The following is a 14,906-nucleotide window of genomic DNA, read 5'->3' on the forward strand; positions in this document are numbered from 1 at the left end:
GGGGGTTCGGGGAATGTTATTGTAGAGTATATCGGGGGGTTTGGGGAATGTTATTTTAGAGTATATCGGGGGGTTTGGGGAATGTTATTGTGGAGTATATCGGGGGGTTTGGGGAATGTTATTGTACGAGTATATCGGGGGGTTTGGGGAATGTTATTGTACGAGTATATTGGGGGGTTTGGGGAATGTTATTGTCGAGTATATCGGGGGGTTTTGGGAATGTTATTGTACGAGTATATTGGGAGGTTTGGGGAATGTTATTATAGAGTATATCTGGGGGTTTGGGGAATGTTATTGTCGAGTATATCGGGGGGTTTGGGGAATGTTATTGTAGAGTATATCGGGGGGTTTGGGGAATGTTATTGTAGAGTATATCGGGGGGTTTGGGGAATGTTATTGTAGAGTATATCGGGGGGTTTGGGGAATGTTATTGTACGAGTATATCGGGGGGTTTGGGGAATGTGATTGTCCGAGTATATCGGGGGGTTTGGGGAATGTTATTGTAGAGTATATCGGGGGTTTGGGGAATGTTGTTGTAGAGTACATCGGGGGGTTTGGGGAATGTTATTGTAGAGTATATCGGGGGGTTTGGGGAATGTTATTGTAGAGTATATCGGGGGGTTTGGGGAATGTTATTGTAGAGTATATCGGGGGGGTTTGTGGAATGTTATTGTGCGAGTATATCGGGGGGTTTAGGGAATGTTATTGTGGAGTATATCGGGGGGTTTGGGGAATGTTATTGTAGAGTATATCGGGGGTTTGGGGAATGTTATTGTACGAGTATATCGGGGGGTTTGGGGAATGTTATTGTAGAGTATATCGGGGGGTTTGGGGAATGTTATTGTAGAGTATATCGGGGGGGTTTGTGGAATGTTATTGTGCGAGTATATCGGGGGGTTTGGGGAATGTTATTGTACGAGTATATCGGGGGGTTTGGGGAATGTTATTGTAGAGTATATCGGGGGGTTTGGGGAATGTTATTGTACGAGTTTATCGGGGGTTTGGGGAATTTTACTGTACGAGTATATCGGGGGGTTTGGGGAATGTTATTGTACGAGTATATCGGGGGGTTTGGGGAATGTTATTGTAGAGTATATCGGGGGGGTTTGGGGAATGTTATTGTACGAGTATATCGGGGGGGTTTGGGGAATGTTATTGTAGAGTATATCGGGGGGTTTGGTGAATGTTATTGTACGAGTATATCGGGGGGTTTGGGGAATGTTATTGTAGAGTACATCGGGGGGTTTGGGGATTGTTATTGTACGAGTATATCGGTGGGTTTGGGGAATGTTATTGTGGAGTATATCGGGGGGGTTTGGGGAATGTTATTGTACGAGTGTATCGGGGGGGTTTGGGGAATGTTATTGTGGAGTATATCGGGGGGGTTTGGGGAATGTTATTGTGGAGTATATCGGGGGGTTTGGGGAATGTTATTGTAGAGTATATCGGGGGGTTTGGGGAATGTTATTGTACGAGTATATCGGGGGGTTTGGGGAATGTTATTGTAGAGTATATCGGGGGGTTTGGGGAATGTTATTGTAGAGTATATCGGGGGGTTTGGGGAATGTTATTGTACGAGTATATCGGGGGGTTTGGGGAATGTTATTGTACGAGTATATCGGGGGGTTTGGGGAATGTTATTGTAGAGTATATCGGGGGGTTTGGGGAATGTTATTGTACGAGTATATCGGGGGGTTTGGGGAATGTTATTGTAGAGTATATCGGGGGGTTTGGGGAATGTTATTGTAGAGTATATCGGGGGGTTTGGGGAATGTTATTGTAGAGTATATCGGGGGGTTTGGGGAATGTTATTGTACGAGTATATCGGGGGGGTTTGGGGAATGTTATTGTGGAGTATATCGGGGGGTTTGGGGAATGTTATTGTACGAGTATATCGGGGGGTTTGGGGAATGTTATTGTAGAGTATATCGGGGGGTTTGGGGAATGTTATTGTACGAGTATATCGGGGGGTTTGGGGAATGTTATTGTGGAGTATATCGGGGGGTTTGGGGAATGTTATTGTAGAGTATATCGGGGGGTTTGGGGAATGTTATTGTACGAGTATATCGTGGGGTTTGGGGAATGTTATTGTGGAGTATATCGGGGGGTTTGGGGAATGTTCTTGTACGAGTATATCGGGGGGTTTGGGGAATGTTATTGTACGAGTATATCGGGGGGTTTGGGGAATGTTATTGTAGAGTATATCGGGGGGGTGTGGGGAATGTTATTGTCGAGTATATCGGGGGTTTGGGGAATGTTATTGTGGAGTATATCGGGGGGTTTGGGGAATGTTATTGTAGAGTATATCGGGGGGTTTGGGGAATGTTATTGTGGAGTATATCGGGGGGGTTTGGAGAATGTTATTGTGGAGTATATCGGGGGGGTTTGGGGAATGTTATTGTACGAGTATATCGGGGGGGTTTGGGGAATGTTATTGTGGAGTATATCAGGGGGTTTGGGGAATGTTATTTTAGAGTATATCGGGGGGTTTGGGGAATGTTATTGTGGAGTGTATCGGGGGGTTTGGGGAATGTTATTGTACGAGTATATCGGGGGGTTTGGGGAATGTTATTGTACGAGTATATTGGGGGGTTTGGGGAATGTTATTGCAGAGTATATCGGGGGGTTTGGGGAATGTTATTGTACGAGTATATTGGGAGGTTTGGGGAATGTTATTGTGGAGTATATCGGGGGGTTTGGGGAATGTTATTGTAGAGTATATCGGGGGGTTTGGGGAATGTTATTGTGGAGTATATCGGGGGGTTTGGGGAATGTTATTGTGGAGTATATCGGGGGGGTTTTGGGAATGTTATTGTGGAGTATATCGGGGGGGTTTGGGGAATGTTATTGTACGAGTATATCGGGGGGGTTTGGGGAATGTTATTGTGGAGTATATCGGGGGGTTTGGGGAATGTTATTGTCGAGTATATCGGGGGGTTTGGGGAATGTTATTGTGGAGTATATCGGGGGGTTTGGGGAATGTTATTGTAGAGTATATCGGGGGGTTTGGGGAATGTTATTGTACGAGTATATCGGGGGGGTTTGGGGAATGTTATTGTGGAGTATATCGGGGGGGTTGGGGAATATTATTGTAGAGTATATCGGGGGGTTTGGGGAATGTTGTTGTGGAGTATATCGGGGGGGTTTGGGGAATGTTATTGTGGAGTATATCGGGGGGGTTTGGGGAATGTTATTGTACGAGTATATCGGGGGGGTTTGGGGAATGTTATTGTACGAGTATATCGGGGGGTTTGGGGAATGTTATTGTACGAGTATATCGGGGGGGTTTGGGGAATGTTATTGTGGAGTATATCGGGGGGTTTGGGGAATGTTATTGTAGAGTATATCGGGGGGTTTGGGGAATGTTATTTTAGAGTATATCCGGGGGTTTGGGGAATGTTATTGTGGAGTATATCGGGGGGTTTGGGGAATGTTATTGTACGAGTATATCGGGGGGTTTGGGGAATGTTATTGTACGAGTATATTGGGGGGTTTGGGGAATGTTATTGTCGAGTATATCGGGGGGTTTTGGGAATGTTATTGTACGAGTATATTGGGAGGTTTGGGGAATGTTATTATAGAGTATATCTGGGGGTTTGGGGAATGTTATTGTCGAGTGTATCGGGGGGTTTGGGGAATGTTATTGTAGAGTATATCGGGGGGTTTGGGGAATGTTATTGTAGAGTATATCGGGGGGTTTGGGGAATGTTATTGTAGAGTATATCGGGGGGTTTGGGGAATGTTATTGTACGAGTATATCGGGGGGTTTGGGGAATGTGATTGTCCGAGTATATCGGGGGGTTTGGGGAATGTTATTGTAGAGTATATCGGGGGTTTGGGGAATGTTATTGTAGAGTACATCGGGGGGTTTGGGGAATGTTATTGTAGAGTATATCGGGGGGTTTGGGGAATGTTATTGTAGAGTATATCGGGGGGTTTGGGGAATGTTATTGTAGAGTATATCGGGGGGGTTTGTGGAATGTTATTGTGCGAGTATATCGGGGGGTTTAGGGAATGTTATTGTGGAGTATATCGGGGGGTTTGGGGAATGTTATTGTAGAGTATATCGGGGGGGTTTGTGGAATGTTATTGTGCGAGTATATCGGGGGTTTGGGGAATGTTATTGTACGAGTATATCGGGGGGTTTGGGGAATGTTATTGTAGAGTATATCGGGGGGTTTGGGGAATGTTATTGTAGAGTATATCGGGGGGGTTTGTGGAATGTTATTGTGCGAGTATATCGGGGGGGTTTGTGGAATGTTATTGTGCGAGTATATCGGGGGGTTTGGGGAATGTTATTGTAGAGTATATCGGGGGGTTTGGGGAATGTTATTGTACGAGTATATCGGGGGTTTGGGGAATTTTACTGTACGAGTATATCGGGGGGTTTGGGGAATGTTATTGTACGAGTATATCGGGGGGTTTGGGGAATGTTATTGTAGAGTATATCGGGGGGTTTGGGGAATGTTATTGTACGAGTTTATCGGGGGTTTGGGGAATTTTACTGTACGAGTATATCGGGGGGTTTGGGGAATGTTATTGTACGAGTATATCGGGGGGTTTGGGGAATGTTATTGTAGAGTATATCGGGGGGGTTTGGGGAATGTTATTGTACGAGTATATCGGGGGGGTTTGGGGAATGTTATTGTAGAGTATATCGGGGGGTTTGGGGATTGTTATTGTACGAGTATATCGGGGGGTTTGGGGAATGTTATTGTATAGTATATCGGGGGGTTTGGGGAATGTTATTGTACGAGTATATCGGGGGGTTTGGGGAATGTTATTGTGTGAGTATATCGGGGGGTTTGGGGAATGTTATTGCAGAGTATATCGGGGGGGTTTGGGGAATGTTATTGTGGAGTATATCGGGGGGTTTGGGGAATGTTATTGTAGAGTATATCGGGGGGTTTGGGGAATGTTATTGTCGAGTATATCGTGGGGTTTGGGGAATGTTATTGTAGAGTATATCGTGGGGTTTGGGGAATGTTATTGTAGAGTATATCGGGGGGTTTGGGGAATGTTATTGTACGAGTATATCGGGGGGGGTTTGGGGAATGTCATTGTGGAGTATATCGGATGGTTTGGGGAATGTTATTGTACGAGTATATCGGGGGGTTTGGGGAATGTTATTGTAGAGTATATCGGGGAGTTTGGGGAATGTTATTGTCGAGTATATCGGGGGGGTTTGGGGAATGTTATTGTGGAGTATATCGGGGTTTTGGGGAATGTTATTGTAGAGTATATCGGGGGGTTTGGGGAATGTTATTGTACGAGTATATCGGGGGGTTTGGGGAATGTTATTGTGTGAGTATATCGGGGGGGTTTGGGGAATGTTATTGTACGAGTATATCGGGGGGTTTGGGGAATGTTATTGTAGAGTATATCGGGGGGTTTGGGGAATGTTATTGTACGAGTATATCGGGGGGGTTTGGGGAATGTTATTGTACGAGTATATCGGGGGGTTTGGGGAATGTTATTGTGGAGTATATCGGGGGGTTTGGGGAATGTTATTGTACGAGTATATCGGGGGGTTTGGGGAATGTTATTGTGGAGTATATCGGGGGGTTTGGGGAATGTTATTGTACGAGTATATCGGGGGGTTTGGGGAATGTTATTGTACGAGTATATCGGGGGGTTTGGGGAATGTTATTGTAGAGTATATCGGGGGGTTTGGGGAATGTTATTGTACGAGTATATCGGGGGGTTTGGGGAATGTTATTGTACGAGTATATCGGGGGGTTTGGGGAATGTTATTGTCGAGTATATCGGGGGGTTTGGGGAATGTTATTGTGGAGTATATCGGGGGGTTTGGGGAATGTTATTGTAGAGTATATCGGGGGGTTTGGGGAATGTTATTGTACGAGTATATCGGGGCGTTTGGGGAATGTTATTGTGGGAGTACATCGGGGGGGGTTTGGGGAATGTTATTGTACGAGTATATCGGGGGGTTTGGGGAATGTTATTGTCGAGTATATCGGGGGGTTTGGGGAATGTTATTGTACGAGTATATCGGGGGGTTTGGGGAATGTTATTGTGGAGTATTTCGGGGGGGGTTTGGGGAATGTTATTGTACGAGTATATCGGGGGGTTTGGGGAATGTTATTGTCGAGTATATCGGGGGGTTTGGGGAATGTTATTGTACGAGTATATCGGGGGGTTTGGGGAATGTTATTGTAGAGTATATCGGGGGGTTTGGGGAATGTTATTGTACGAGTATATCGGGGGGTTTGGGGAATGTTATTGTACGAGTATATCGGGGGGTTTGGGGAATGTTATTGTACGAGTATATCGGGGGGGTTTGAGGAATGTTATTGTAGAGTATATCGGGGGGTTTGGGGATTGTTATTGTGGAGTATATCGGGGGGTTTGGGGAATGTTATTGTGGAGTATATCGGGGGGTTTGGGGAATGATATTGTACGAGTATATCGGGGGGTTTGGGGAATGTTATTGTAGAGTATATCGGGGGGTTTGGGGAATGTTATTGTAGAGTATATCGGGGGGTTTGGGGAATGTTATTGTAGAGTATATCGGGGGGTTTGGGGAATGTTATTGTACGAGTATATCGGGGGGTTTGGGGAATGTTATTGTAGAGTATATCGGGGGGTTTGGGGAATGTTATTGTAGAGTATATCGGGGGGTTTGGGGAATGTTATTGTACGAGTATATCGGGGGGGTTTGGGGAATGTTATTGTAGAGTATATCGGGGGGGTTTGGGGAATGTTATTGTAGAGTATATCGGGGGGTTTGGGGAATGTTATTGTAGAGTATATCGGGGGGTTTGGGGAATGTTATTGTGCGAGTATATCGGGGGGTTTGGGGAATGTTATTGTAGAGTATATCGGGCGGTTTGGGGAATGTTATTGGAGAGTATATCGGGGGGGTTTGGGGAATGTTATTGTAGAGTATATCGGGGGGTTTGGGGAATGTTATTGTACGAGTATATCGGGGGGTTTGGGGAATGTTATTGTGGAGTACATCGGGGGGTTTGGGGAATGTTATTGTACGAGTATATCGGGGGGTTTGGGGATTGTTATTGTAGAGTATATCGGGGGGTTTGGGGAATGTTATTGTAGAGTATATCGGGGGGTTTGGGGAATGTTATTGTACGAGTATATCGGGGGGTTTGGGGAATGTTATTGTGGAGTATATCGGGGGGTTTGGGGAATGTTATTGTAGAGTATATCGGGGGGTTTGGGGAATGTTATTGTACGAGTATATCGGGGGGTTTGGGGAATGTTATTGTAGAGTATATCGGGGGGTTTGGGGAATGTTATTGTGGAGTATATCGGGGGGTTTGGGGAATGTTATTGTGGAGTATATCGGGGGGTTTGGGGAATGTTATTGTACGAGTATATCGGGGGGTTTGGGGAATGTTATTGTGCGAGTATATCGGGGGGTTTGGGGAATGTTATTGTGGAGTATATTTGGGGGTTTGGGGAATGTTATTGTAGAGTATATTTGGGGGTTTGGGGAATGTTATTGTAGAGTATATCGGGGGTTTGGGGAATGTTATTGTAGAGTATATCGGGGGGTTTGGGGAATGTTATTGTAGAGTATATCGGGGGTTTGGGGAATGTTATTGTACGAGTATATTGGGGGGTTTGGGGGACGTTATTGTACGAGTATATCGGGGGGTTTGGGGAATGTTATTGTAGAGTGTATCGGGGGGTTTGGGGAATGTTATTGTAGAGTATATCGGGGGGTTTGGGGAATGTTATTGTGGGAGTATATCGGGGGGTTTGGGGAATGTTATTGTGGAGTATATCGGGGGGTTTGGGGAATGTTATTGTGGAGTATATCGGGGGGTTTGGGGAATGTTATTGTGCGAGTATATCGGGGGGTTTGGGGAATGTTATTGTAGAGTATATCGGGGGTTTTGGGGAATGTTATTGTAGAGTATATTTGGGGGTTTGGGGAATGTTATTGTAGAGTATATCGGGGGTTTGGGGAATGTTATTGTAGAGTATATCGGGGGGTTTGGGGAATGTTATTGTAGAGTATATCGGGGGTTTGGGGAATGTTATTGTACGAGTATATCGGGGGGGTTTGGGGAATGTTATTGTAGAGTATATCGGGGGGGTTTGGGGAATGTTATTGTGGAGTATATCGGGGGGTTTGGGGAATGTTATTGTAGAGTATATCGGGGGTTTGGGGAATGTTATTGTATGAGTATATCGGGGGTTTGGGGAATGTTATTGTACGAGTATATTGGGGGGTTTGGGGGACGTTATTGTACGAGTTTCTCGGGGGTTTGGGGAATGTTATTGTACGAGTATATCGGGGGTTTGGGGGACGTTATTGTACGAGTATATCGTGGGGTTTGGGGAATGCTATTTCGTGACAGTATCAGATTGATTTTGGATTCATTGTGCATCCTTAGCTTTGAGGTTCAACAAGGCTTTCCGCAAAGATAAATGTGAGACCCTCTGACTTTTCATTGTATTATTGCATCATAGCAGGTATAGCACAGGAAGAGGCCATTTGTTCCATTGTGCCTGTGCGGTCTCTTTGAACCAGCTATGCAATTCGTCCCATTCTCCTGCTCTTTCCCCATAGCCCTGTAAATTTCTTTTCCCTTCAAGAATTTATCCAATTCCTTTTTTAAATGTTATTATTCTATCTGCTTCCACCATCCTTTCAGGCAGTGCATTCCAGATCATAACAACTCACTGTGTAAAAAAAAAAGTTTCCTCATGTCACCTCTGGCTCTTTTGCCAATCACCTTAAATCTGCGTCCCCTAGTTACCGACCCTTCTGCCACTGGAAACAGTTTCTCCTTATTTACTCCATCAAAACCCTTCATGATTTTGAACACCTCTATCAAATCTCCCCTTAACCTTCTCTGCTCTAAGGAGAACAACCCCAGTTTCTCCAATCTCCCCACATAACTGAAGTCCCTCATCCCTGGTACCATTCTAGTAAATCTCTTCTGCACCGTCTCTCAGGTCTTGACATCCTTCCTAAAGTGTGGTGCCCAGAATTGGACGCAATACTCCAGCTGAGGCCTAACCAGTGTTTTATAAAGGTTTAACATAACTTCCTTGCTTTTGTACTGTATGCCTCAATTAATAAAGTCCTGGATCCCATATGCTTTTTTAAACAGGGAAACAATTTTCCCTACGTTTCTGTACAAGCCAAAAGGAATTCTGCTCCTCCTGTCAGCTGGCCACGTTTCGGCCTTGTTTCCCGGCCTGGGCAGTATTGCATTGCTGCCAGGCATCAGTGTGTGTCGCCTGCTTTCTGTTGACCTTCTGTCTCTAAATCTGGGAGATCGGTCAGTGAATGAGAACTGGTGTCCCTCACACACGATGCAATGTCAGATGTAATCTTCTTCTGAAGCCTGAACCAGGTTTGTTGTTAGACTCCTCCAGCCTTGCAGCTGCCGCAGTGGAGACAATCTTGTTGGGGGCGAGTTCCTGGCGATCGCCTCCTTCTCTCACAGAAGGCTCCGCTCAGCATTGCTACATTTAGCCCTCATTCTCAGCCATGGCTCTGAGATAAAGCATGTGGGTTCAAGTCCCTTTCCAGTGACTTGAGCACAAAATCTAGGCTGGCATTCCATTGCAGCACTAAGGGAGTGCTGCACCGTCGGAGGTACCGTCTTTCAGATGAAATGTTAAACCGTGGCCTCATTTGCCCTCTCAGGTGGACATAAAAGTTCCCATGGCACTATTGAAATTTTCAATTGACCCCCAGCCTCAAGAGCTTTTTGGGGGAGAGAGTTCCAGATTTCCACTCCCCTTTGTGTGAAGAAGTGCTTCCTGACATCACCCCTGAACGGCCTAGCTCTAAATTTAAGGTTATGCCCCCTTGTTCTGGACTCTCCCACCAGAGGAAATAGTTTCTCTCTATCTACCCTAACAAATCCTTTAATCATCTTAAACATCTCAATTAGATCACCCCTTAATCTTCTATATTTAAGGGAATACAAGCCTAGTCTATGCAACCTGTCCTCATAATTTAACCCTTTTATCCTCTGTATCATTCTGGTGAATCTGCACTGTACCCCCTCCATGGCCATTATATCCTTCCTCAGGTGCGGTGCCCAGGACTAAATGCAATACTCCAGATGAGGTCTAACCAGAGCTTTATTTAACTGCAACATAACTTCCACCCTTTGTATTCCAGCCCCCTGAGATAAAGGCCAACATTCCATTAGCCTTTTTAATTATTTTTTGTGCCTGTCCACTAACTTTAAGTGATTTCTGTACTTGGACCCCTAAATCTCTCTGTTCATCCACAGTTCCTAGCTTCTCACCATTTAGAAAATACTCTGATCTATCTTTCTTAGGTCCAAAGCGGATGACCTCTCACTTCCCCACATTGAACTCCATCTGCCACAGTTTTGTCCACTCAGTTAATCTATCAATGTCCCTTTGCAACTTTCTGCTCCCGTCTACACTATTTACTGTGCTACCTAACTTAGATGAGACCTAAGGCGATCAGGAGCTAGAATGATTTTTTCCCCCTTTCTCTCTGGCCCAGGGATCTTGAAGCCAATTGTCACATTCTGAAAATTGCCCCCATCGGAGATCAGGAGCCCAGTAGAGGCTGAGGAGTGAACCTGGGATTCTCCTTCCTTTGTGGGCAGTAGTACAACAAGCAATGACTTTACCCATGCCAGCCTTGGCTCAATGGTTGAGTCAGAAGGTTGTGAGTTCAAGTCCCACTCCCGAGACTTGAGCACAAAACCTAGGCTGATGCTCCTGTACAGCACTGAGGGATCACTGCACTGTGGGAGTTGTTCAAAATGTTAAAAGGATTTGGTAGCGGAGATACAGAAAAACTATTTCATCTGGTGAGGGAATCAAGAACAAGGGAACATAATCTTAAAGTAAGAGCTAGGCCACTAAAACAGATTATCTGGTCATTAACACATTACTGTTTGTGGGATCTTGCTGTGCGCAATTTTGGCTGTCGCATTTCCTACATTACACAGGGTCTACACTTCAAAAAGTACTCCATTAAGCGCTTTGGGACGTCCTGAGGTCGTGAAAGGCGCTATATAAATGCAAGTCTTTCTTATCAACTAGGGCCCTCAAGAAAGCTCAGTTTGGATTTTTTTTGTTTTCATTTAAGATTGATGCTCCCTTTTCTGTTACCGTCTGTCCCCTGGGGGTGGAGAGGGGAGCAGGGAGGAGGCCAGACTGACTGAGCCGAATCAAACGTATCCTTTCTTGTCTTTTCCAGAACTTGCCGTGGCTCCGTGCACGCAGCGCCCGGTGGACCTGGTCTTCATGATCGACGGCTCGGAGCGGATGGGCGAGACCAACTTCCGGCACGTGCGGGAGTTCATCCAGAGGGTGGCGACCACCCTGCCCCTGGCCAAGAGCCACGGAGACGCCATGCGGGCGCGCATCGCCCTCCTGCAGTACGGCAGCGAGGCGGAACAGCAGCTGGTCTTTGGCTTCAGCCGCAACCTGACCAGCATCCTGGACTCCCTGGCCGCCATGAGGTACCTGGACTCGGCCTCCAACGTGGGCTCCGCCATCATCTACGGCATCCACAACGTGGTCCAGAAGCCGGGCTCGACGCCCCAGGCCGCCCGGCGGGGGGCCGAGCTCTCCTTCGTCTTCGTGACGGACGGCACCAGCGGCAACAAGAGCCTGGGTGAGGCGGTGGGCGCCATGCGCAAGCACGACGTGGTGCCCACGGTGATTGCCGTGGGGCCTGACGTAGACATGGACGTCCTCCTTCAGGTCGGGTTAGGGGAGAGGGCAGCCATCTATCGAGCCGGAGACTACACCCAGATCCTACAACCCAGCTTCTTTGAGAGATTGTACAGGTGGATCTGTTGAGGACTTTGAAACCAGCTCTCTTCTTTCCCCCTCCGCAAGCAGGTTCACATACAGTCAACCCCACAAATACCCTTTTTTTAGTTTTATGTTATTCAGGAAAAGGTAAAACAAGGTGCTTCTTTTTTGTTATATGTATATCTAATTATTTTGTATCATTGTTTATTTTTTCCTTTTTGTACATTCCTAGCTTGTTCGGGTCGCCAGCTCTGGTCGGACGTGTCCCTGGAGGTTTCGTCACGTGACCTCCGACCTCCAATCGACCCGCCCCCCCCCCCCCCCCCAACCCTGCAATGACCATTGGTCGCCCGACACATTCATACGTCAATCCTCCACAGGGCACTGCCTCAGTTCATTACCCGATTAACCGACGGTCAAGAATCGTCCAAACGGCCTTTTTACTTTATTCCCATCTCCAACTAATAAACGAAAGTGTTCAAAGAAAATCTTTCTTTCGAAAAAAAACACACCCAATTTTTTTTAATGCCACTCTATGATTTTTTTTTTGTCCCGGGGTCGATAACATAGAGTGTCCTGGAGATTTTAATCTATAGTTCCTGGAGACTCCGGGACAATCCCGGAGGCTCGGTGACTCGACAGCTTGCTAGACAACCAAACATTTCCTTTCCATCACACTAAGACTAGCACTGCCTCGGCCATTTTGTTTTTTGTCATGTTTTGTAAGCTCCATCCTTTCGAAGTGTGCACTGATTATTTTTTGCACGCCACGATAGCTCGAATTTCTCCAGACGATCAGAGAATCATTACTTGAAGCCGAGCGCTGGGATAGAGGCCAGCTCGTCGGTTTAAAGCTCCCCCTCCCCCTCACCCGCCCGGCCAGCGAGAATGCGGCAAAGGGCTAAAGCTACAGGTAGGTTACTAGCGTCTCGCTGCTACCCCTCCTCCCCCTCCTCCTCCTCCCCCTTCACTCCCTTACAAAACACACACATGGACCACGCAACAACAAAGCCCAGGGGCCACTGAGCCTCCTATTCCCCACTTCCCCACACAAGCCCCTACCAAGAAAGGACCCTGGCTCTGTTGCTAGGTAACACTGCCCACATACACAGTATAGAGACCTCAGTGTATTATCTACAAGCACTCTGTGATCTGTCGTGTAGCATGGCTTGAGAAAGCATGTACACCCCACACCACTTAAAATGTCCACGTTTAAAACGGGCAGTCACTTATAGCGGCCAAGAAGCGCTAACCACTAACCATTCGTATTAACTTCAAAGTTGCCTGTCTTAAGCGGTCCATTTATTTTGGGCAGAAACAGCTGTGCTTACTGACCAGTTTGCACCTCATTAAGATGCACTGAATGCAAGAACAAACATAAATAAATAACCTCTCGTTAAGATCCAATTACCTGTTGTGTACATAAACCCTCCTAATCCCCTCTCAGTGGGTTACAGTTTGTACTAAGCATTGACTGCAGTTTAAATAAAGCTAGCTGCATAGCATGCAGTCTTGTTTAGTTTATTTGTGATCTACAACATCCTTATATAGTACTGTAACAGCGCTACCACATGATAGTGGGCAAATCATACGAACACGCACACTATAAGCACTGGGGACTGTACGGGTAAAACGAGAAAAAGAATGGAAAGCAACCCCTAAACTTTGCAATCGGTCGACTCGTGTCCCCACATTCATGCTTTCAAAAAGGTGGGCCGAAGCAATGGCCATTTTACTTTGCCAGTGGTCATTTTTTGGTGGGAAGGGAGGATGCTGCGACATGTTCTCTTCCTGCCAGCAGGAGGTGGTGTTGCACAGTGTGTCACACTCAGTAAATGAACTGCATTTAAATTCAGTGACAAGAGATTCAAACAGATTTGTTTTTCAAAGAACAACTTGTGAATGTTTGAAATCTCAAGTGAAAACAGGAAAGGCACAGCAGGTTAGCCAGAGTCTGAAAGAGAAAGCAGGGGTTAAAGTTCCACTGAAGAATCGCACCTAAATCATTAGCCCTTCTGGACACTGGCAGATCCCATTGTGGGCCTGATAGCGTCTTTGTTGTTTTTTTTTCTTTTAGTCCTGGTTAGTTTGGACGCCTTTACACACCAAGTCTAGTGTCGGTGCAAAGCGAATTTGCACTGACGCTTGTACTTGCAGAGTGTAAATCGGGGTGTGACGGCCCACACAGACTCTGGCGAGCCACTGTCCCCGAGGAAGCCTCATTTGGGTGTCCAGTCGGGAGCCGACTCCATATTCGGGCCGCGTTCCCGCCGTGACGGCGGCATCAGCCTAAAGCGATGGCGTTTGCGGCCAACGTTTACAGTCGTCGTTGTGAATTCAGACGTTGACCTGCAAGTTCACACATTTCCCCCCGCCCCCGCCTGCAAGGGGCCAGTGTCAAAGGTCAGCGGGCCAGCGTCAAAGGTCAGCGGGCCAATTCTTTGCCCTGGTGCCGGACTCTCCGAGGTCCTGTCAGCACGGTAAGGCTCATCCGGCTTTCCTGGAGAAATAGTCTCGGATTGACACCAGGTTCTAGTTACTTGTGCCTATTTTATATTGCAAAGCCACAAAGCTTCGTAATATATATTTCTAGTGAATGTTTTTGCGATGAAATAGTCCATGTCAATTGTTCCAAAAATGTATTTTCATACGGTCTGCTGCATCCAAATTTGAATCATTCTGTACTGAATACAAAATCAATAAAGGGATTTTCCAAAATCTCTGGGATCTGTTTTGCATAATTTATGCAGTTGCCTCATGAATATTTGCGGGTCGATTATTGTCTGAGTGTTTCTGCCCAGTGTGCGGCGCCCATGTCTCAAGCTGTTCGATGCTCAGGGGGATATTTGTGTAATTGTTCAGTAAACTCCCCCAATGCCTCAGTGAGTGCACTGCCCAGTGTCGCACTGCAATCTGCCACAATTCACTTAACAACTGCACGTTCAAGCTCCCACACTGTCTTCGACAGTTGCTGATCTGCTCAACTCCTTCCTTCACCTCCACCTCTGACACCCTGGTCTCGAGTAAAACCCTGATTCTCTCTTCCCTCCTGGTCATTGCCCCATCTTCACTCCCTCAAGCCCAAGGGGTGCAGACTTGAACGTATATGGAACTATTGGGCCCCGATCTCCGCCAAAACTGCCCACTGCTCC

General features: G+C 46.5%; 1 protein-coding gene across 1 annotated transcript in view; it reads left to right on the top strand.

Annotated features, from left to right (window-relative positions):
- The window catches only part of col6a2 (collagen, type VI, alpha 2), a 138,236-nt gene extending 123,764 nt beyond the window's left edge, over positions 1–14,472 (top strand). The window contains exon 29 of the mRNA XM_067988105.1: positions 11,192–14,472. Coding sequence (XP_067844206.1) covers positions 11,192–11,799 — 608 coding nt within the window. The 3' untranslated portion in view covers positions 11,800–14,472. The remainder of the gene's footprint in view (positions 1–11,191) is intronic.
- Positions 14,473–14,906: the final 434 nt, after the last annotated feature.

This window comes from Heptranchias perlo, chromosome 7 (assembly GCF_035084215.1).
Source record: "Heptranchias perlo isolate sHepPer1 chromosome 7, sHepPer1.hap1, whole genome shotgun sequence".
NCBI lineage: Eukaryota > Metazoa > Chordata > Chondrichthyes > Hexanchiformes > Hexanchidae > Heptranchias > Heptranchias perlo.